Raw genomic sequence first — 24,813 nt, forward strand, 5'->3', positions numbered from 1 at the left:
ATTCTGTAATTAATTACTTACCTAATGTTGTTCGACACCCGTAAGACATCTTCAGAACACAAATGACAATTTTTTGAAAAGAGGAAATGATGTGTCAATGAAAGCCTTTCTGAGCCATCGGATTTCAACAAATATCTTCATTTGTGTTCCGAAGATGAACTGAGGTGTCGAACGACATTAGGGTAAGTAATTATTGACAGAATTTTCATTTTTGGGTGAACTAACCCTTTAAGCGGCTACATCCGGGGGAAGTTCATAACAGTTAACAATGCTAACAACTGCTTCAACTCTTAAACAATGAACAACTCAGAATAACAGTAAGAAAGAAGTACTCGTCGCAAACTCTTGCACGCAGCGGCAGTGGGACATAATTGCAGAAGCGGATGAATCACGATTGTGACAGCCGGCGTGACCTCCACCTGGCATTCAGCTCAGAGGGTTGCTGACAGAGATGGACATATCTCATCTTTCTTCTCCCTTCTCACTCATGTAGCTGGCAAAGACCTCAGATCACCACTCATTCACATTCTGGCTGCGGGCAGCAAGGCTAAGATCCACAATGTCAGCATTTGACAACAGTGGATGGCATACCGCTGAGCAAATTTGCCTGAAAGCTGTACTGTTCCACACTCCCCAAGACATTGAAACATTCATTATGGGCAGAGAGCAAATTGAAAGGGCAGATTTCATCAGCCAGAGATGACAAACTTACTCAGCTCACTACTCTAATAGAGACACAACCCCTGAAACGCTCCACAATCTTACGTTGCAGTACACGCAGGGTCACGCACACAAATCGAACTGTGGCATTCAGCAAATAAGGGCCGCTTAATGAGAGAGCCCTTGGGCACCGAGATGCCATGACTCCCAAGACATTTCCGAAGATCTCGTCTCATCTTTCCTAGCATCTCCTATGGTCACAGCAATGTCGAGGGGACAAACATCTAAAAATAGCCTTCCTGTTTTCTATTTATAGAACGCACAAAGCAAAGCCACAGATCCATTTCTCTCATAAATCACAAATCTTCCCTTACAATTCTTTTGTCTTTCCACAAAGCTGCCCCAAGCGATAAAGATTTCCAGTCAGAGCAGCTTAGTTTACTGCTGGAACAATTCATTTCAATAAGTTGGCAGGACCGGGCTCCATTCCACTGACACACTCATGCATATATTACATTTCGTTGAAGATTTATGTCTATCAGCATTTTCTTGTCAATACCCAAATTGAGGGTAAAGAGAGACACAAAATAAATAAAGACATATATACATAATACCATTGTGCCTGCCTCACCTATGGTACGGTAAAAAGTTCCTGTATTTTTACACAGGAATGAGAGTATAGTCCCTAGCCACAGCGGTCTAGAAAAATCACAACTTTTCTGTCCGTCCTAGTACCATGATGTAACTATAAACATTATAACATGTACATAAGAATGTTGGTGTTATTTTGTCACCATTTTTGAGCAGTAGGCTAGATAGAGCCATTTACCTCCAGTCTCTGTGCTAAGCTAGGCTATTGGTGGGTGTGTCCATAGATATGTATACGTAGATGCCTCATTCGACGCGCTGCCATTTTAGAACGGTCAACATACAGCAATACTTCAGATGCTGTCATCACTGGCATTAAAAAAACCTACACAGACTCCGTAAAACTTGACGGATTTAAATACCCGAAGAAATGGGATAACCTTTCACATGCAAGAATGTGTTGGTTTGTTTTTATAGCCTATATGTTTTAAGTCAATATTACAGGTAACTACAGGCTAGTTTTTAATGTCGCGTTAGCTAACGTATTGTTCATGTAGGCCTATTGTGTTAGTTATTATAATGCTTGCATCTACACTAATACACGTGATTTGTTAGTTAATAAAAGGCTTCACAGTTCACAAATTTAAAGTTCTTGACACAGTATTCAGGGTGTGGAAACTATGTGAAAACAAACATTGGTCTTTGAAAGTCCTTAAATTAAACTAAATTTAAGAGTAGTTAAAGAAGAGAAAACAACATTTTTGCTGTTCCTACTGTCATCCTGACAGTACATCCTACTGTCAGAGAGTTAAAGTGCATTTTCATTCAGCAAATCTGCTGTTGTTGTTTAGACCAATGCAAAAGATTGATCCTGACAAGCCCTGTTTTTACACACGCAGTGTTGTAAATCTATGTGCATTAAAATAGTGTAGAATTAGGCCTTATACGTTATCTAGAATATGATATAATTTCATATTTTAAATGTATCATTTAGAATGTGGACTCAATTTATAATTGACCGGTTCTTAAAAATTGTTTAAATTTTAGCGGCATCTAGTGGCAAGGTTGCGAATTGCAGCAGTCCACAGCTTATCCCTCCCATAGACAGTAAAAGAAATGGACACAGCAACCCCATAGACTTCAATCGCGAAATCTTAAGTAAATTAAAAGCACTCACTTCCTGATGGCTGAGCGTACTGCGCAGGCTCAGACTGAGCTTGACGACGTAGATGTGACGTAAGCAACCTGTCTGACAGTTGTAAGTCTTCTAGTAGTTGTGGAAAGTGAAATCTGAATCACGTTGTTTAAATGTTTTGTCCCGTTGCTTTTGGCTCACTATGAGCTTCTCCCCTTTCTTGTCCCTTGACTTTATGGCCCTCTCCACACGAAGCCAGCGCTTTCCCAATCCGATCTTTTTTTTCCTCGTTTCAAGAAATATCTGGGTCCACACGAGATTACAAAAACGGGCTAAAAACGATGTAGTTTGCATGCCAGGCCAGTGTGTGGCGCTGTAATTCTGCCACAGAAATACACTAAAAACGGAGAAGAAGAGTTGTGGCTAGCAGGGGTATAACAGTGGTCGGAGGTGAGGCAAAATCTCACAATAAAATAACAATAAATACATTTGCTACTTAACAGATGTGTTTTATTAATGGCTACACCTACCCCAACCCAAAACATACCCTTACAACAAAGCAGATACGTTAATTAAATGACGCGATATTGATGTGCGCATGCCCAGTGCCCGTAGTTGTATCCCTTAACTCTTCACCGTGCTGGCCGTAGTGTGATGACATCACCGTTTCAGAAAATATACGGATTCGCTGTACACACGAAAACGGAAGATGATCGTTTTCAGATTTACCTGGTTTCGAAAAATATTGGATGCATGCTTCTAAAACACCGGATCCGTGTGGACGGGGCCTATGTCTCTACATCCCCCTGGCTGCCTCATAGACAGTAAAATATTGCTCACGGGCTTCTCCTCCTGTCTATACGGTAATTTCTCAAGTGTGCGACAGAGTCGTGTTGGTTATGATGCACTCATTAGCCTATTTTTACAAAAACAGCTTCTAAGGGACGATAGTGTAAGATACAAGGTAATGGAGCCTTTTATGCATTGTCGTGTTTCTTTATAAATAAACAATGGACAAATGGAGTCTTTAAACGCCTCAGGTGTAAAGTTATTCACTGTCAAAGTGATGCAAAAATGAATGTGAGTCAATGGGATGCTAACAGCAGGTGAAGGCTTGGTTAGCAATGGCCGCCCCTATCGGTGGTACGCTTTCCGAGTGCTAAATTAGCCCCTTGATCCCTCCCTTTCAAAGCACATAGAGAAGCTATGGTGGCCAAACACAGGACAAAGATGCCATCGTCTGAGACAGCAGAGAGCAGCTAGCGCTCTGTATGCAGATTTTCCTACTGCCAACTTCACTGTAAGGTGCATGTAGCTAGAAAGCACTCATTCCAAGGTAATAAAAACAAAACTTCATTATGTAAGGACTTCAAACATCACTGAAAACATAGTTATGTACATTATATTGGATTCCTATCAAAAGATCCTCAAATATTATACATTGCACTTTTAAGAGGGAGTTTAAAAACTATATGAGATGGATAATTCACCTCAGATCTTGAAATAATTAACAAGAACAGTAAACTCAAGTGTATTCTATGACAAAGATTATATTTAAAGGGGTGATGGATTGAGAAATAAACTTTTCCTTGAGCTTTTGATATATAAAAGTTATGGTAACATAAGAATATCCTCTAAGTTTCAGAGCTGAAAAATTCCTTGTTAGTCAAAGAAAAGCTTTTATAGACACCCGGCCCAGCAAACGATCTTGTGCTTCGTTCTTACGTCATAGCGCTACGAAACACACATCTACAGCGCGTCTAATCCAGTAGTCCCGCACACTGACTGACTGAACCCGTTTATTGTTGTCGTGCTAGCTAGCCAACAACAATAAACATGCAGAGGAAGATCCCAAGAAATTGCGCTATTCCTGGTTGTGGAAAAACAGTCGCTGCATAAGCTTCCTTCGGATGCTAATATTAGGAACGTGTAGATGAACTTTATTTTGAATGAAGTTCCAGCTTACGTGGGGGAGAAAAACATGTTTTTATATGTAATAGTATTGCATTGTTATAGATCGTTTTGCTTATGTGTACGTGTCTAACAGAGCATACCTTTAGCACGCTGGACTCAGACACGTATGGGCCAGGGCTCGCAAAGCCTGGCTGGCCGATGAATGTCATAAAATTCCGTTCTTGATCTGTGTTGTGGTTCACGCTTATATCGACCGATCTAGCGGGCTATGTGTGTAATGTGTAATATCAAAATAATAGTCCAATCAATCGCGGGTGAATGAGAAATAAATCATTGTGTTTGTTTGATAAAGACGTTTACGAGCCCTGTGATCAAGAATATCATTCCGGTCGCCGCTTCCTCCTCGTGTGAACTGACAGGGGAGCTGAAGCTCATTAAATATTCAAACCTTCTCGAATCCTAGCCGTGGGCGTTTACTGCCAAGTATCCAGTGCGTCATGGCCACTAAAACCCAGCGTTCAGGAGAAAGCCTCAAAACCAGTGTAGAAAATAGCCTATTACTTATTAGTTATGATGTTTTTGAATGTAAAATCCACACAAACATCATTAGTTGACCTCAGTTTAAAACAGTATAAAAAAACAGTTCATGACACCTTTAATAATGTTAAAATGATGTAACACTTATAATTTTGATATTTGTGAGTGTCCACAGACATGCCTTGATTGACTGATTTTAGATAGATTTTTTGGTATTACTTTAAAATACTGTTCCTTCATTGTTGTCAAGTCACCTTTATTTATATAGTGCTTTTACAATGTTGATTGTTTCAAAGCAGCTTCAAATTCTTAAAAGGGAAAATAATGCAACAGAAAATGATTTGGCTGTCTACGCTCTGGAGAAAATGGGGATGTAATCCAGCTAAATTCAATTATATAGTGTCAATGTGGGCAAATCAGTAATAAAGTTGACATTTTAGTGTGATGAATAACTACACAGTAACAAATGAGTAACTCAATATTAACATTCTAGTAACTATTAACTAATAAGAAACTGATCACCAAATTAGTAAGTTATAGTGCTCAGTTAAATGAGGTAGCTCACTATTAGTTAATCAACAGCTACGTTTTCTTCATAACTCCCAGAGGACAAGTGAGAACTTCTATATACAGGTTCATAATTAACATGAATAACGCATTATATATTACTTCTAAAGTGAAGGCAATAGTGACCCACTAGTAATGACTCGTGTTACTACATCGTTTTTAAGGAATTACTAATTATTTGGAAAAATACAAGTAAAAAAAAAACAACAACTCTGCAGTAATTACTGAAACTATTGTAAACTTTTTGTTAGGTTTTGTAACATTTTAAGTAACTAGTGGGTTATGATCTTCACTTTAGAATACTGATACACATAATTAGTAGTTCCTTCTGAAGGATGTAGTAACACGAGTCATTACTAGCGAGTTTCTGCATATGGTGGGAAAAATGTCAAACTGCGATAGAAACTGTGGAGTAAAGAAGAGACCGTTTCATTCTTGTCTTTATAATTTGAAAAGAACCGGGTTACCACAGGGTTTAGGAATGAGCAGTGTAAAATGGCAGTTTATGAATATCCAGAATAAACTGTGATCCCTGGGTACAGTATGAGCAGTGTCAAACGAATAAAGATAACCCAGAAATCTGTTTACCCGGGGTTTAGAATGACCAGGGTTAACTATTTCAAGAGTGAAAAGCTCTATATGAGCTCAAATAAAGACCAGCAAATGCTAATTTTACATAAAGTACAGTGAATATGACATGGAAATTACATAGCTGGCAACTGAATAGCACATCATAGCATGCAATCAAGGATTTAAATTGTCATTTGAGCATGTGCCTGTGCGTTTTTTTTATTTTTTATTTTTTTACAGCAGATCTGAAAATCTTTGTGAAACACTACCCTACGCTAATGTACCCCTAAGAGTCGATCCCTAGGAGAAATTCATCCAACCTCATCTGTTACTATTCTATGTATTCCCAAATGTAATATTTTATTTTTATGTTTAAAGCCTTGGTAAGCCCTGCAATGACAATTTTTTTCAGTATGAATTAAGAAAATCAGTCAAATAGGGAACACCATTTTGGTATTATATAATACCAGTATTTCCCCATTCATTTACTTCAAGGTCCACCCACCACAGTCTTACAAAATACAATGGGAAACACTACATACTATTAAGTGATATATGCATTACCTGGATTCGTGCAGTTCTTCTCCTCAGTCTCATTGTCTCCCGCTATGGCCATAAGCCTTCGGCCCAAGTGATCTCGGGGAGCAGCCAAATCCTCCTGTAGCACCAGCCCATGACCTGTGTATGAAGATGCATCTCATTACACAAAATTAAATATTCTAAATTAGCTGTAGATATAGAAACATAGGCTTCACAATATCGTATAAAATATAAATGATACAATAAATGTTAGTATTTTATTATTCTAGTCAAATACGGCTTAAATACCACTTCAAAAAAAATTAAGTTTAGTATGTCACCTTGCATTACATTTCATGTCAACTAACCAAATCATCGTCAAGGAATGGTTAACAACTTGGAGACAATTAGCTTAATTACTCGCAGGTTAGGCTTGGGGTTAGTGTGCGATACTGTGGCCTTGATCTGTATGGCTTTCTGTTTTAATCAATGTACCTACAGGATGTGCATTGTATCATAGTTCACAGCACCAGGGGGGTTTTATTTTGGGAATATTCCGGGGGGAAATAATGGTGTGAAGATTCAGCCATGCATACCGTTGTAACAGCCAGAACTTGAATTAGGATTTCATGTCTATGTCTATGCCTCAGCAGTTGATTTCAGCACATCACTTTTTCATGAGGACATGCAGTGAGGTCCAAAAAACAGGATAAAAATCACATTTATCTGGTTATAAAACTATGCACAACACATATTTAGTGGGACATATTTATCGGACAGTTGGTGTTACAGCTGCTAAATCACTTAACACATTGTGTAAATCATATTATTAAAAGAAACGGCTCACCCAAAAATGAAATTTCTGGCAAATATATGTATGGTTACATTTTCTGTATAACATGAAAGAAAATTATCCAGCAAAAAAACTAGGCAGCTATAGCCATAATTAGAGTTGGCAAGCTGGTATATTTTTGAGGATTTTCATATTCAATTGCAGACACTTCTTGAACGCCTGGATTCTCTCACATATGTGGTCTGATAACTTTCAGTGTTTAAATTTATACGATAAGATTATATGACATTGAATTTTGGCTTTTATTTACATAAACATTGATCAGAAAACATAAACAGAAGCTCAACCATGCTTGCTTAAGAACAAACCTCATTGGTTCTTGCAGAAGCTCAAATGTGCCGCATAAAGAACCTCATTGGTTCTCGCAAGTCAAGCAAGCATGCTCGAGCATACGTTATATCAGATGTATGCTTTTTATGTGAAAAGCAACAACAACAACAAAAATAATGAATAAAAATAGTATACAAACAATCAACACAAAAGCCTTTCTGAACAGAAAAGTCTTCAGTTTAGCTTTAAATTGGTCCAGGCTTCAAAAGCCACGGTGCAGCCGAGCAGAAAGCTCGATCTCCCATGGTACGAGGCCTGGTGGTGGGAACTTGAAGAAGCAGTTGGCCTGAAGATCTGGGGGTGCAGGTGGAGGACTTCAAAGTGATGAGGTCCCGTAGATATGGTGGTGCATGTCCAGTGATGCATTCATGTGTGAGCAGGAGGATTTTGTAGTTGATCCGGGATGAAACAGGGAGCCAGTGCAATGAGTGTAGGATGGGAGTTATGTGATCATATCTACGGACTCTCATAAGGACTCTGGCAGCGCTGTTCTGGATGTATTGAAGCATCTAGATATTTCTGCCAGAAATCCCACAGAAGAGTCCGTTGCAGACGTCCAGCCTGGTGGAGACAAAGGCATGGACAAGTTTATCTGCATCTGGAAAGGTTAAAAGGGGAAGGAGTTGAGATGTTTCAAAACTGGTGGAAGGAAGTATTAAAAATGTGATTAATGTGGTTATTGAAGGTCAGCTGTGGGTCAAACGGAACCCCTAGATTAAATTGTGACTGACGGTCATGGTATCACTTTCTTCTCCTCAAAGATGAGTTGGGATAAGGGATAGGAGTGGATCTGATGAGGGGTGTCAACCAGTAGTGCCTCAGTTTTACTGGAGTTCAGCTGGAGGAAGTTAGTTCCCATCAATGCCTTAATCTCCTGAAGACAAGTGGTCATGACAGAGTCGTGGAGGAGCTCGGGCAGTTTATATATAAAAGTTGCGCGTCATCAGCATAACAATGAAAAGATAGTCCATGTCTGTTGATGACAGGACCGAGGGGAAGCATGTAGAGGATGAATAAGATTGGGCCGAGAACTGACCCCTGCGGAACATCACATGTAACAGGGAGCAGCCCGGACTCATGTTGGAGATCAGCCTATAATTAGCAAGGACCTCTGGGCCTAGGGCTGGTTTCTTAAGTATAGGACAGATGACAGCAGCTTTAAGGGCAAGAGGGACGTGACCCGTTTTGAGAGAAAAATGAACAAACTGGGTGATGATTGGGCTGACAATGGGAATGTACGACTTGAGCACAACATTTGGGATGGGATTCAAGGTGGTATATGATAGATATATATAATCAATTTAATTTTTACAAACTGATATCAATTCTTAAATCCCAAGAAATGATTAGTCATGCTGTTTTCAGTTGATGATTGAATGGCCCATTGTAGCGTGCCTCCCATCCAATAAATTGCAATAATCCCTGTGCTTTGTTACTACTGATATGTTTTTTTGAAAGCAGCATAGATGTATCCTTCGCTGCCTTTGATGTCCCACAAGCCTGTGTGTTCCAATTGGTGACAGTTGAGCTAGAAAAAGAAAGACTTTCACTTCTAGCGATAAATTACTACAGTAGTAATTAAAGGAGGGTATCACACAGTTTTAGCCAATCCCATGTTATTCTTGAATACCTACACACTAGGATTGCAGAGTAACGTCTTCAGCGTTATTAGATTTATAAAAGACAGATAAGCTGTACTGAGCTTCTGAAGGTGTGCTGCACGTGGAGCTTGTTAGTCGATACGTTCTGGCTCAACCAAAATTCTGATTGGTTGATTTTTTATGGCCACGTTAATTTCATAAAACATTAATTTTGCCACATTCATGGATATATAAAAGATCATGGTAATATAACAATATCACGTAAGTTTCAGAGCTGAAAACTTCCTTGTTAGTCAAAGAAAAGCTTTTATAGACACCAGGCCCAGAAAACGATCGTGTTCGCATCTTTACGTCATCGACTGACAAAGCACCGCCTCTACAGTATAATAAGCACATCTAATTCAGTAGCCCCACCCACCAACTCATCACGCTAGCCAGCAGCAAAAAATATGCTGAAGAAGACAGCAAGATATTGTGGAAGAACAGTCGCTGCTTAGGTTTCCTTCGGATCCTATTATTAGGAGTGCGAGATACTACTTAATTTATTTTTTATGAAGTTCCAGCTCAACTGCAGAATCGTGTGTAAACAAGTCTTAGGTCGCGCTGGATTTGCAGACACAATGTTGTGCCTTCTATATTGGATCCGACAGGAATGGGGCAAGGGCAACACACTTATGTGAGTAATTTTTATATGTAATAGTACTCCAGTGGCTATGTTTTCCAGACAGGCTACCAAAACGCAAGCCCGTTGACGTACGTGTGTGATTCGTGCTAATATCCACCGATCGGGCAGGCCAAGTAATACAAAAATTATATTTAAATAAATCATGGGTGGATAAGAAATAAATCATTGTTTGTTTGATAAATACGTTTACGAGCTCTGTGATCGAGAGAATCATTCTGGTTGCCTCTTTCAAAACAATTCCTCCCTCATGTGACCTGAACTGACAGGGGAGCTGAAACTCATTAAATCTTATCCAAGCTTAGCCATGGACATTTACTTCCAAGTCTTCAGTGCAGCATGCCCATCAAAACAGCATTCAGGAGAGAGCCTCAAAACCAGTGTAGAAAATAGCCCATGATGTTTTTAAATGTAAAAACCACACAGATGTCATTAGTTGACCTCAGATAACAGTATAAATAAATAAAAATCCAGTTCATCAAACCTTTAATTGTGAGAGCATTTTCAATCTTAGTCAGTCCTATTCTACCATGTCAACAAAGAAATCAACAGTGTGGCAGCATTTAAAAAAAATAGAAAATGCGAAGAGAGTCGAATGCAAATTTTGCAAGGAACAGTTTGCATATCAGCTTGATGACAAACGTCATATCACCTAAAAACGGTAAGCTAACTTTTCTGTGTTAGGTTGCCCCATCTGTTGTGTAGGCTATATGAATATCAGAATTTTTTATATTTCAATGTTTCAGTGTTTTAATGCTTTATAACTGCAGGCACATTTTTTTTTTATTTGGAACCTAATGCACGATGCCACTGTTTGTATTAGTTTTGAGCCTATGCTTTATTTTTCGTTCCGCTCTTGATCTGGCTTGTTTAAAAATATATATTCCTTTTAATTTAAGTGCACATGCTGTTTGTGTTTAAGTGTAAAAACTTTAAGTAGTCTATTTGTCCACTTAGCTCATATGTTCAAGCTGCACAGAGTAGCTGTGCTGCATTCAGCTGCAGCTGAAATGATACCGTCATGTTATAATACATCTATCTAAATATCTAAATTATGTTGCATATTCCTCGAAAGTTCTCGCGATGATATCACTAGTTGACAACAGAGTTATACATATTAAGAAATCATAGGCTATGATATTGCGCAGGTGCACGTAATGCAGCGCTGTCAGAGCCGACAGACTCGTGTTTCAGACTCATTTCAGTGAAAAATAATCAGGTCAAAAACTATTTAATATACTGCAAATAGCCTACTAGCTTATGTTTACTTATAATTAATTTAGGCAGACAACAAGGCTACCAAGTACTGCGCACAGTGCTCAGCTAATTGATTTTACCCTTTTTTTCTAACATCATTTTTAGTCTGAAATTTCAAGACTTCAGTCGACCGAGATTTTCTTTGGTTGATTACAGCCCTACATCACATTCTTTATTAGATCCAGTTTAAAAAAAAAAAAAAAAAGTACATTAAAAAATAAAATACAGTATTTTTCTGGTGATAGTTTTCGTGTGACCTATTCCTTAAGATGCACAAATTATTTTAAGGGCCACTGTTGATTCTATGAATACTCATTACCATAAACTAAGAGTAGCCAGATTGAAACTGAAAAAAATTCCACATGCTGAAATCTACTGCAGCAAAACCTGTCAAAATATTCCAACTGTTCCTAAATCAAGAACAGAATGACCCAGTTACAGCTTATGAGAAGCAGAAAAAAGTGCCAGTAAAGTTGTATAACGAACTGTCACAGGAGGACAGAATAATGAGCTCAACAGCCATAAAGTTCATTAAGCAGCATTTTCAGCCTATACTAACTTCACTAGTTATTGGTGGAGGTAAATGAGAAGGTGCAAAAGAACAGGAATGAGATTCGGGAAGAAGTAATCATGGCAGGAATGCACAGCAGATGGACTCCTGAAAGGCTTATCAGATATGCCAGTATCCGTAGAGCCATTAAGCAGAAAGCACATATTCAGCATCCTCATCATTACAATATCATGTGCAGGTAATCCCTTAAGCTGCTCGTAATTTTGGCGTAATTAAACTCAACCACACCCACTAGTATTGCTCAGCCAAGCGGGAAATGCTGTACACGGCGCAGACAATGAGTGTAAGTGGAAAAACGTGATACAAAATCCCCTGTAACGAGAAATCATTTGTGTCCGAGGTGTGCTTGTATCACAGGAGCTTGAGCTGCGCTCCATTTATAACAACCTAAAATCACATTCCATGACTCGATCTGTAGTCATATTTGATGATATAAAAAGTCCCTGCCTATACATGCATGTAAACAGTATACAGATGAGGCTTTTGCACCATGCTCTGCTTAGCAAAACATTAGTAAACTATAGTAAAAAAAAAAAAAAAAGAGAGAATAATTAAATTCTTATTTAGAGAAGAATTCAATTCATCATGATGCGTAGATCTTAAAAAAACCTGGCGGAATGACATGACACGTTGCTTGGCTAACGCTATAGGGCTTCCGGGATGTGATCGCATTGTCATCCTGACGCAGTATTTTCCAACGTTAATTGAAAATTCAACAAATGGAAGTGGATCTCTGGTATGGTGGTTAGGGGGATAGACCAATCGGACAGTTTTACAGCTGGATCATGCGTGGATTGGATCGGTTGCTCTGATTGACAGGTCTTGATTTACCATGCGCCATGGAATAGGAGCTGAAACGGCACTCGAAGATCATTCAACAATCATCAACTAAGCTCTTATCACTTGATATGAAATTATAAATATTTGTATGCTTTGGTTGTCACATGTAAGGAATTCCAACATGCAACACAAACATTTGTTTGGAGAGGTTTTTGGACTTTTGATAAAAAAAAAAAAAAAAGCTATTCGTTTCAAATGCCATAATGTTTGATGGCTGTAAGACTTGTATATACACATCTCTAATTTCCCCATGAAAAAGCATAAAAAAATAAATAAAAAAAATCTATAAATTGCATCTTATCAGCAGTGTTGCAACATAAGAACCTCCAAACATGATCGAAATCCATTTTCTTCAAACTTTTAAAGGTTTTCTATCAAATGAGACCAGGTCAGTGATACCTTGTTTTATCCACCAGACCCCTCAGTTATACGCTCAAAAAAAGGTGCTAACGTACTTTAAAGTGGTTCTTTGGCTTGTAATCATAGGGGAACCACTAAGTGCTGTACAGCACCAAATCTTGGTGATTCAGTGGTTCTTCACCAGTTCTTTGGGATGACTGAGGTGCTATATATCAATCAATCAACTTTATTGATATAGCGCTTTTACATTGATGATTGTTTCAAAGCAGCTACAGTGATAAAAGTTCATTGCTTTCCATAATGTAATGATTAAAAATTCAACTTTCAAATGAAATATTTCAGGTCTTTTATTGTTTTAATACTGATGATTTTGGCATACAAAATTAGTATATCATGAAAACGTTCTCTAAACGAGCTATTAACCTAATCATCTGAATCAACTAATTAACTCTAAACACCTGCTAAAGATTTCTGGGGCTTTTAAAAACTCCCAGCCTGGTTCATTACTCAAAACCGCAATCATGGGTAAGACTGCCGACCTGACTGCTGTCCAGAAGGCCATCATCGACACCCTCAAGCGAGAGGGTAAGACACAGAAAGAAATTCCTGAACGAATAGGCTGTTCCCAGAGTGCTGTATCAAGGCACCTCAGTGGGAAGTCTGTGGGAAGGAAAAAGTGTGGCAAAAAACGCTGCACAATGAGAAAAGGTGACCGGACCTAAGGAAGATTGTGGAGAAGGACCGATTCCAGACCTTGGGGGACCTGCGGAAGTAGTGGATTGAGTCTGGAGTAGAAACATCCAGAGCCACCGTGCACAGGCGTGTGCAGGAAATGGGCTACAGGTGCCGCGTACCCCAGGTCAAGCCACTTTTGAACCAGAAACAGCGGTAGAAGCGCCTGACCTGGGCTACAGAGAAGCAGCATTGGACTGTTGCTCAAATTTTGCATGTCATTCGGAAATCAAGGTGCCAGAGTCTGGAGGAAGACTGGGGAGAAGGAAATGCCAAAATGCCTGAAGTCCAGTGTCAAGTACCCACAGTCAGTGATGGTCTGGGGTGCCATGTCAGCTGCTGGTGTTGGTCCACTGTGTTTTATCAAGGGCAGGGTCAATGCAGCTAGCTATCCGGAGATTTGAGCACTTCATGCTTGCATCTGCTGAAAAGCTTTATGGAGAAGAAGATTTTGTTTTTCAGTACGACCTGGAACCTGCTCACAGTGCCAAAACCACTGGTAAATGGTTTACTGACCATGGTATTAGTGTGCTCAATTGGCCTGCCAACTCCAGACTAGGGCTGGACAATAATTCAATATATATCACAATATAATTTTTTTCAATAACGGTGATATGATTTTTAAACACATTTCCGATATTTCGATAAACATTACAGCATTCCTCACTGACTGACGTTCAGGGCGCAGCCGTCAAGAGCAGAACATGATTGGCTACTTGCGCGATGACGTACACCACAGAAACGCAGCCAGTGCTCAGCAGTAGTAGGCTGATAGATCCAACGCAGCAAGTTTTAGCTACAAAAAGAGTTTCCCTGACCGCAACACAAATGTGACTGAACGAACTTCCACAAGTAAGGAGAAAGAAATAGTTGATAAGAGAAGAAAGACTAACATTAATTCAGTGGGGTGAAAGTGGTTCGGCGTGTCCCCCGCACTTTTAATAAAGTGTATTTTCATCCCCCGCACTTTTACTGGGTCTCACCGGTCCTAGTCGACCCGCTCCGAGCGGGATTCCAAACGGCGTTACCTGGAGCGAGGGCGGGCAATTTAACAGGGACGCTAAAGACCGCTTTCTCTAACCTCGGTTGATTGCGCGCTTCTTGAGGTCACGGGCAAGTATACATAGAAACCAACGTGAATTCAAGATTTAATTTCAGAGACAAAAAATAATCAATGCATGACCTGTCATTTTATTCGTATTTAAATATGAGGAGGACGCTCTCTCACAGAAAGTCCAAAAGCGGATTCGTAGAACTAACGTTACTGTCACGCTGGAGCTGCAGCTGAAGGACAGCGTTACATATACAAATCGTTATGAGCTGAAAGGTGACGATCGACAGTCAGACGATTGCGACAATATATGAAAGCAATGAAGGAGCATCATGAGCAACAAAACTGTTTTCAACACTGATAATAATCATAAATGTTTGTTGAGCATCAAATCCTAATATGAGAATGATGAGTGACACTGAAGACTGGAGTAATGATGATAAATTCAGCTTTGATCACAGAAATAAATGACACTTTACTATATATTCACGTAGTGAACAGATGATGTAGATCAGAATAATATTTCACTATTACGTCGTTTACTGCATTTTTAATTAAATAAATGCAGCATTAAATATATGCTATAATTTTGCATAAATGGAAAATAGAGCGCTATGAATTGTTCTTCACTGAAATTTAAAACTTAAAAGAAAATGCTCAATAAACTGCGTCTGCGGCATAGGAGCGCTGTACGCTGTGAAGCAGATCCACCATCTGAAGCAGATCCATCCGCTAGAATATTCTGAGTCAGGCTGAATCCTGGCTGAAGCACTTTTGTTTAATCTATATTAAGAATAATATAATCAGCCTATGTTATAGTTTAAACTTAAAGATATTAATATTAATAAAGTGAGAGTCTTATGTTAATTTGATGTTGATTTCACATTTCTTTTTCATATAAAGGCTAAATACAAATAAAAGGTGAACATTAATTTATTTGTACTGGTTTTATTTCTAAAATATTATATAGTTTTATAGGAGGACTATTCATAGACTTGGCAAATACATTTTTCAGAAGTTTGTAGGTACAGACATCCTTTGTGGCAGTTCTTAGTAGTTTTTTCTAAAGCTTTTATATAATTCATATCGATATCTGAATTATATCGTATCGACCGAAATTAAGAAAAATATCGTGATATGAATTTTGGCCATATCGTCCACCCCTACTCCTGACCTGGAATTCCTGACCTGAACCCCATAGAGAATCTGTGGGATATTGTGAAGAGAAAGGAGAGACGCAAGACCCAACACTCTGGATGAGCTTAAGGCCGCTACAAAGCATCCATAACACCTCAGCAGTGCCACAGGCTGATTGCCTCCATGCCACGCTGCATTGAAGCAGTCATTTCTGCAAAAGGATTCCCGACCAAGTATTGAGTGCATAAAAGAACATACATATATACACACACACACACACACACACACACACACACACACACACACACACACACACACACACACACACACACACACACACACACACACACACACACACAGTTAATGTATACAGAACCTGTTAAGCCCCTGTATGGTTCTTTAACGGTTTTTCATTGGCTATTTGGGGTGGTAAAGGTGCTATATAGCACCACTGCCGTACAAAGAACCTTTCAAGCCCCTTTAAAAGGTTCTTTACATGCCAAAGAACTACTGTTGGTGCCGTTTAGCACCATTATTGCGGAAGAAATAAAATGCGATATGGCATCTCTTATGGTATTTACATAGCTCCATTGACAAAAGTGCTGTAGAGCACCTTTAAAGGGTTGGTTCGCCGAAAAATGAAAATTTGATGTTTATCTGCTTACCAACATGTAGGTGTCTTTGTTTCTTCAGTAGAACACAAATTACGATTTTTAACTCCAACCGTTGTGGTGTGTGGGCCATATAATGATGTGAATGGGTAATGTTCTATGAGAGCAAAGCACAAAATATGCTTAGACAACATTTTGGGTAAACTAACCCTTTAAAGATGGTTTAAATGGTGCCATTTGGCTCCAACAGTGGTTCCCCTATGATTACAAGCCAATAAATAGCACAATTTATTTTAGAGTGTATAAAGTGTGAATGATTGAGATCAATATTAGAGGATCATTAATAACATGAAATTGGTAGTCTGTACTAGCTGCAAAAATCCTGATCGGACCATTAATATTTTATACCTCTCCTACATTTCATTGACGTCAACACACTGACTAACAGATTGTTACAAAAATGGTGAGAACAATACAAAAGGTTTTGGTTGTACTGCTAAAGGAAGTGTTAATATAACCACTGATAACTCAATTGCTATGCCTTTGGAAGTTCATGTAATCATGTTTTACCCTCAAAAGCAGAAAAAAAAAAAAAAACATTCCTAAGCAGAGTGATAAACTCTTTCTAGCCTTATAACTACCTTTATTTAAGGGTGAGCCAAAGTAGCCAGTAGGTGGCCATTATGCAAATGTATTACATGGTGATTAAGCTATGTTACGTAAAATATGGCAGGACTACAATAGAGGATTTTAAGGCAGGCGTTTTCTGTTGGAGCAATTAACTCCCTTTGCCATTGACTTTATGCTTTGTAATCTTGCCAATTGTTTGCACAAACAAAAAAGTAAACTTCAAAGCTACACTATGCAACGTTTCAGTCCGCTACAGGTCGCCTGGTTAAAATAGCAATTTTCTCACAATTTACAAATAGTTGGAAACATTTGGGATATTGTAAGAACTCAACTGAACAAAAAAACACTGCCCAGTCAGGTTTTTGGATATTTTACTGCAAAAATACTACATAGTGCACATTTAATACAAGCCAAAGGAAAGGTAAACCCCCAAATAAGGTAAAGACGTTTGTGCAAGGTCCTTGCAAAATATTATGACTTTAAAACACTTGTGCATTACATAACCAGCTCCATGTGCATGCTTTTTTTTCCTGACGTAGTAACTTGCTTGGTTCGGAAGCAAACCTATAACAAGTCCTGTGAAACACGAGTCACAACAAAAGAGCTCAAAGACTTGCAGAAGCAAGATAAAAATAGAATGGCTTCTGCAGAAAATGCATTTAACATTTGCTTTTGTTAATACAACTGGTGATGTTTAGTGCAGGTGGTGCTATATTTTCAAACGCAATAGAGCATTAAAATGAAATTTATGTCATTAATGACTCACCCTAATGTCGTTCCTCACCTGTAAGACCTCCGTTCCTCATCTGAACACAGTTTAAGATATTTTATATTTTAGTCCCAGAGCATATGCAGTCTATGCCCATTTTACTGTCCATGTCCAGAAAGCTAATACAAACGTCAAAGTAGTCCATATGTGACATCAATTGGTTGATTAGAATCTCTTCTAATCGAAAATACATTTTGGTCCAAAAATATTAAAAACTATGATTTTATTCAGCATTGTCTTCTCTTCCGTGTTCCTCCAAAAAGATTGAAGAGGTTCACGAATCAGTGAATCGATCAATGAATCGGGTTGCCAATGTCACGTGATTTCAGCAGTTCAGATCGCGTCAAACTGCTGAAATCACTTGACATTGGCGACCCGAATGTTGCACCACTCAAACTAGGGATGTCACGGAACCAAAAATCCATTAGTTGGTACCAATACCATAAAAACTTTTGGTATACCACAACAAAATGTTTGTATTTTTATTTTATTTAACTATTTTTCAAAAACGTTATTAAAGTCAACGAGTATCATTTATGATGATAATCATAAAGTAAATAATACATAAACATTTAAAGGCTGTATGCAGTTGAAAATGAAACATCGTTTATAAAAAAGATCAAGTGAAAAGTAAGCAACCAGAGGCATTATTATTATTAGTAGAGATGTATTATTACATATGTGTAGCTGAATCTACTGTACAACAGTAGCCTAATATATTCTGTCAATTTCTTCACATTACACCAAACTTATTTTGACAGGCTGCTTGAAGACCTTTTAGTATCCTTGTTCATATGACATGACCGTTTTCTCAAATAAAAATGGTAAATTCTCATGAAGTGATTTTGAGTGGTTTATGCGTTCATGTCCTCATATAGTCACACATTGCAGTGGACAGAGGCTACAAAGACGAGCAAGTGTCGTTCGTGCGCGCGTGGGGTGCCCGTCATTCACACACAACAGCAGAACATGCAGGACTAATATTTAAAAATAGTATTTTGCAGTTTAATATTCACATACACTAGTATATCTGTACCGACGTACCGGTACTTGTGACATCCCTAAATTAAACATTTTACTTCCAGACAACCAGCTTAATAAAATGTTCACGTTTATTCAACAATGCACTTTGAATGTTAAAAGATTGTAAGAAATATTGGCTTTTTTGTGTGTGCAAAAGTTACATTTTTGTTTTTTCAACAAGCCTGGGTTGGGTTATAGGGGTAAATCATAGTTTGGATGCTGTGCTGTCTATGTGAATCTTTGTTTGGCACTGATGCCATTTCCTGTGTCCTTTAGGGCGCGTTTCATCTCCATACTTGCATTTATGCATGAGATTGTTATACCCTCCATATTCATCTTACAGTTGTGAGAACAAACATAAAAAATAAAAATAAAAACCAGACACTTTCAATCTCAGACTGTCTGCTGGCTAATAAGCAGCAGGAGTCTCAGAACTCTGCACAGATCTCCAGTTATATCTTTAAAGAGTTTGTTGTTCCAAACCTGTAAGACCTCATTTCTTCCATAAAAATGTTCCACTTTTCCTATACAAATAAAAAGTAAATTGAAAAATTGAATACAAAATGATTCACAGAAACGAGACTTCCCATCACTAATACATTTACAGCATGAACATACCGTTTTAATCTGAGCTGCAAAGGTCTTGTATACAACTACTTTAAAAATAAATAAATAAATAAAGCTGTCAAATTTGTAGAATACACACTATTCATGAAACATCAGTGAAACATCTTCTGCTGATACTTTGAAATTTGCAACTAGTGGACACTGCTACCCCCATGGGAGTAGAGAAACTTTTGTGTCCCAAATGATGTGATCTAGGCATTTCTTAATGCAATTATGCATGTTAGAGATCTTATTGTGAACAATTCATTAGCTCAAAAGTTCTTTTTTTATTTTTATTTTTGGGGTATACCAAAGCTTTGTGGCCCGAACTAAGAAAGCCATATCACCTTTGGGTTTTTAAATCAAGATTTTGGAGCAGTCAGTATTAACAGCTGGGAGGAGGATCTGAACAGTCTCTGGGGAGAATAAAGATGAAGATCTGAGATGCAAGTAGGAGTAAAACCATGTAGTGCTTTAAATACAAATATTAAAATACCTTAAAGTCAATAATGTTTTCCCTTAAAACTCTTATTTGATCACCAAATTGACATTTACATTTTTTTCTTAAATAGCTTAAACCCATAAATATGCAAATATCCCTACCTCAACGCACACCAGCTCAGAGATCCACTCCATCATCTTCACTAAACACTGCACAACAATGGTATCACTCGAAGTCGGACACACAACTGTAATAATTATGGATACTATGATTAGCCTTTTGCTTGACTATCAAACAGCTAATAATGCTTCGCTAATGTTACACAAACAATGTTCCAGTTAGTAGTCAGCATCCTTTGAAGTGCTTTGAACAACTTAGAACACCAGTGGAGAAAATAATCGCTCATCATAATATACATCATAACTCCTCCGCTATATTTCTAAATGTACTTGATTTTTCATATCAATTAGGGCTGGTTACCGCATTACCGCAGTCAAGTGACGTCTAGTTCAGGTCTGAGATTGTCACCATGCAAAAAAAAAAAAAAAAAAAAAAAAAAGGCCTGCACACACGCGCACACCTTGTGTCCAATTCCATGGATTCTAATGATATGGATATGGGGGGAGGAGTACTGGGTTTGGGCCAAATATACCGAGCTCGGAGCACTCTTCTCGGACAGCACGCCAAATACACATACAATATATTGGACTTATTTGTAAGTGTGAACTCGTGAATTGACGAGTTCACGAGTTCAACTCTATATGCGAGAGTACCTGTGTAATGTCTTGTAGCCTATAATTTGAATTTAATTTGACTAAAGCTAAAATACAGGCACATAAGCAGGACCTCAGTTTTTAATTGCACGTGCTTAACACAATTCTCTCACATGGTTGCGCAGCCGACAATAGCGGGTAGTTAGATAGGCTACTATTCCATCGAAACATGGCATAGGGGGCTTACTTGGTGGTAAAGCCAAAAGTCATGTCTCCCATAGCTGACAAAAACAACAAACAACAACAGCTTCAGAAAGAAGAAACTGAGCTGGACCTGCCTCAGCACTCCTTAGTACTGGTAAATTCTGATTCTCTTCCAACTCTGTTTGGGAAATATTGACTACAAATAAGCTGGGCCTGCGAGATTTCATTCAATAAATAATCTATTGTAGGCATAAGCCTATAAGTAGGCTATTTGATTCTGAAATTCAAATTTTATTAAAAGGCTATCAAAAAAGATATCAGTCTGGCAGGCTTACAATCACAGTAGTGTGCGACACTTCGTTAAATTAAATAGCTTTCACTAAATATTTGAACCACTGAGACAAAAGCGCACACGAGATAGGCATATAGGCCTATATGGAAATATGTAAAAATACGTAACAAATAACATATTTGGGAGTTTAAAGTGGTTTACCGCTGAACTGCGGGAATTTCTTGCTTTTCAACCGTGGTAAGAAAATCCATACCGCCCCAGCCCTAATATCAATAGAAAAATATACAGCCATAACCTGGCATCTTTATATATCAAGTACATCGTGATTGTTGCAAGGCAATTTGTGACGCAAGAAACACCAGTGATTTTAAACCACGTTTGAGTAAGTTTTTGGTTCACTGCAGTTTTAAGGAGAAAATACTCAGCAACGGTGTTGACATGAAATTGGTTTGCCTTAAAACATATTAAAAACACCACAGACATATAAACAACATTAAACACTTATTTCCACCAGAGGAGGTCTTTCTCAAATCAACTCTATAATGAACCGGTAACTATGTGATGCTAACAGATGCGTGATATGCCCTCTTTTTAGTCCCAGTCAGAAAACGAGCTGCAGCATTCTGTTCCAGTTGCAGACACGAGAGTGAGGACTGACTAATTCCAGTGCAGAGTCATTATAAGTAAGAATTTGTTTTAAGCTCTCAAAGCCGCTTAAGTTGCAAAAAGCTGGCTCTAACTACAGAATTTATTTGTAATTTTAAATCAGGATTGAAAACAACTCTTAGGTTTTTAACTTCATTAAGACTGTTTTTTTTTATTTATTTTTTTGAAGGGGAACAAGGGTAGGACTTAAATTATCCAAGAAGGCACGGAGGGCCAAACAAGGTAACTTCAGTCTTTTTCTGGTTAAGGATTGGGGCACACTAGACGACTTTCATATCTGAAAGGGCATATTGCAGGTTACATTTTTTTAATTAATATATAATTTTGTATGAAAATACCACATGAAAAGTTAATGCAGGACTTGAGGGCACAAATTTAGTAATGTCAGATGTCAGTCCCCACCATCTCATTTCACGTCATGAGAGGGAGTTGTTTGCCGGGCTCTGCATTGGCTCAGTGCAGAATAGGTTGGTATTCAGTAGGAGTCAATGTTTTCAGTCGTTTTTGTTTTTCAATGTATCATTGTCATGATAAATTATTGTATTTGCAATTCCCCAGTTAAAAATTATGAATATGGTTTAAATAGAGCTAGCTGTGGAACGAGCCATATTCAATTAGTTAAATTGTATGAGATTGGTTTGCATAAAATTTAGTTTATGGAAAATGGAAATTATGCCGATCCATACTCCAGTCGGTAGGTTGCAGTACTGCACATAGATGTTTCTATGGTTATGCACCTACAAAGAAAAAGCAGCAGGAGCAGATGGAACTCATGGACCTGATTGCAAGGTAAGTTGCATCTGTATCCATCGTATATTATTTGACTGTTTTCAGTGTTTATACATGTGTTAATAGTGCTGTTGATATCGTATTTCACTAATACACTGACCATCACATTTTAATTTAGTCCACTAGACAGCTTAACTTGAACATTGTGCTAATAAATAAACAATGTTAGTATTTTTTTTAACTTCAAGTCCCTCGTCATTGGATAGTATTACACGTATAACTTGTTAAATCAAACGAAATGGGGTTTGTTTTGTATTTAGCCTATATGAATTTCCGTATTTTTTTCCCTGATTTTACTCAGAACTAATCTTATACTAGCGGTCTGAGAATATTGTTTGCTATATAATATCAGTATGGTCGCGTGACGTTTTCTCTTTATAACATTTAGAAAATGTACCCTCCTCGCATTGTTGTTCTGTTGCAAAATATGAGATGTCACATAGTAGACCAAACATAATGGAGGTAGGCTTGGGCGGTATCCAAATTTTGATACCGTCAAACCTCCTCCCTATTTTACCTCGGTATACGGTATTACCGTGAATAATTAAAATATTTTGATTTAAGGCTCAGACAGTGTCAACAAACTGTTGGCTTGTGCCAAAACCGTTCAGAAACTGAATACCAAAAATTAATACTGAAACAATCACAAAATAACATGCACAACAATATTAACAACTGTTATTAGCAACAAATAATAGTTTTAAAAAAGTGCAATACAACAGTCAAACATAATTAAATTAACATAAACATCCAGAACAGGTTTAGCGCAGAGACGCGCACACAAATGAATTAAATCAAATCACACTGCCCGGAACAACTTTAAAGAGCAGCTTATAAAAAAAAGTGTAAATAGACCCACAACAGTCAACCAGAGTTTAATTAACATTTAACATCCATATTATAAAAATGATTGCAAAGCAATAGGCCTAAATAAAAATAACTTCTTTCCAGTCTTCTGAACAATATTGTTTTTAACGAAAACCAAATAAAATAGGCTACCTGAATCAATTGATTAACGAATTAATTAATTAAATAAATAACAATAAATGAAATGGGGGAGAAAAAGAAAGAAAAAAGAAACGAATGGCAAGTGGCATCAAATCTAGTCAAGATTTTTTGCTAGAAAAACCAACGTTTACTTTGTCCTGCTTTAACGGGGCACGTCGTGGACTGACAACTTTACCTGCGGGGCTGAAAACCGTTGTGCTTGTGGCACAGACGCACAGTTGGCTTTCGTGCCACCTGGGGAAAACGCCCGGTAGCATTTTTCCACCAGAGAAGTGGGTCCTCGAGTAAATGGCTCCAAACAGTGGGCTGTCATTTGAGCTCCGACTTGGTCCTGTGCCTGTGCGGGACCTGCGATTGCATCGGCTTGTTTGTTTTTTTTTCTGATATTTATTTAGGCTTATTCATTCGTTCTTTTAACGAATGAATGAGTTAACTGGCCTAAATAAACGAAAGAACGAATGAATAGGCCTAAACGATTGAATGCATAAAAAATAAGCCCATTAATGTTATTCCATTTGTTAAAATTTGCATTCAGATTTTTAAGTTCCTTATGTGAGTCAAGTCTGCATATATTTGATAAAAAATACAGAAAAAAAGGTTTTCTATTTTAACATAGCCTACTTTTTAATATAATTTATTTATGTGATGCAAAGTATGTATATATATATATAGTACTTTTATTTTTTTTACATTTGAGCCCCTGCCCCTGAGGAACTCTGCACGTTTTATGCTTACCGTTATGAGGCAATTGTCAGACAATTGACATTTGTTTTGTGAGTCCCATGTCCACTTGATTCTTGTGGAGTTCATGCTTATTGCTTACATTGCCAGCTGTGTGACAAAAGGCTTCGGCAATATTACAGCGTCCGAGGGTGCGCTTGGTTTTTCATCCACGCAGCAGTGAGTATATGCGCCCTTAGGTTCAAGGTATTTCCATCTCTCGCGGTCATCTTTTTGTTGCACAATTTGCAAATTGCCTCGTCTGTATTTACCGCCTCTCCCTTCTCGTTCGATCAAAACCCCAAATACTTCCAAACTGCAGAAGTTGTGTTCTTTTTCGAGACCGAATAACTCGACACGTGCACGACTCGCCGTCTTTTCCCCTCTCTCTCTCTCTCATCCACGCTGTCACGACAAAAGCCCATACACATATTTA

The 24,813-nt window shown here is 38.1% G+C and overlaps 1 protein-coding gene across 4 annotated transcripts in view; it reads right to left on the reverse strand.

The window, feature by feature from the left end:
• The window catches only part of slc24a4a (solute carrier family 24 member 4a), a 64,961-nt gene that overhangs the window by 34,494 nt on the left and 5,654 nt on the right, over positions 1-24,813 (reverse strand). For all 4 annotated transcript variants that reach the window (XM_067455421.1, XM_067455422.1, XM_067455420.1 and 1 more), the window contains one exon: positions 6,536-6,649. In XM_067455421.1, the coding sequence (XP_067311522.1) occupies positions 6,536-6,649 (114 nt within the window). The remainder of the gene's footprint in view (positions 1-6,535; positions 6,650-24,813) is intronic.

This window comes from Pseudorasbora parva, chromosome 10 (assembly GCF_024679245.1).
Source record: "Pseudorasbora parva isolate DD20220531a chromosome 10, ASM2467924v1, whole genome shotgun sequence".
In the NCBI taxonomy this organism is placed as follows: domain Eukaryota; kingdom Metazoa; phylum Chordata; class Actinopteri; order Cypriniformes; family Gobionidae; genus Pseudorasbora; species Pseudorasbora parva.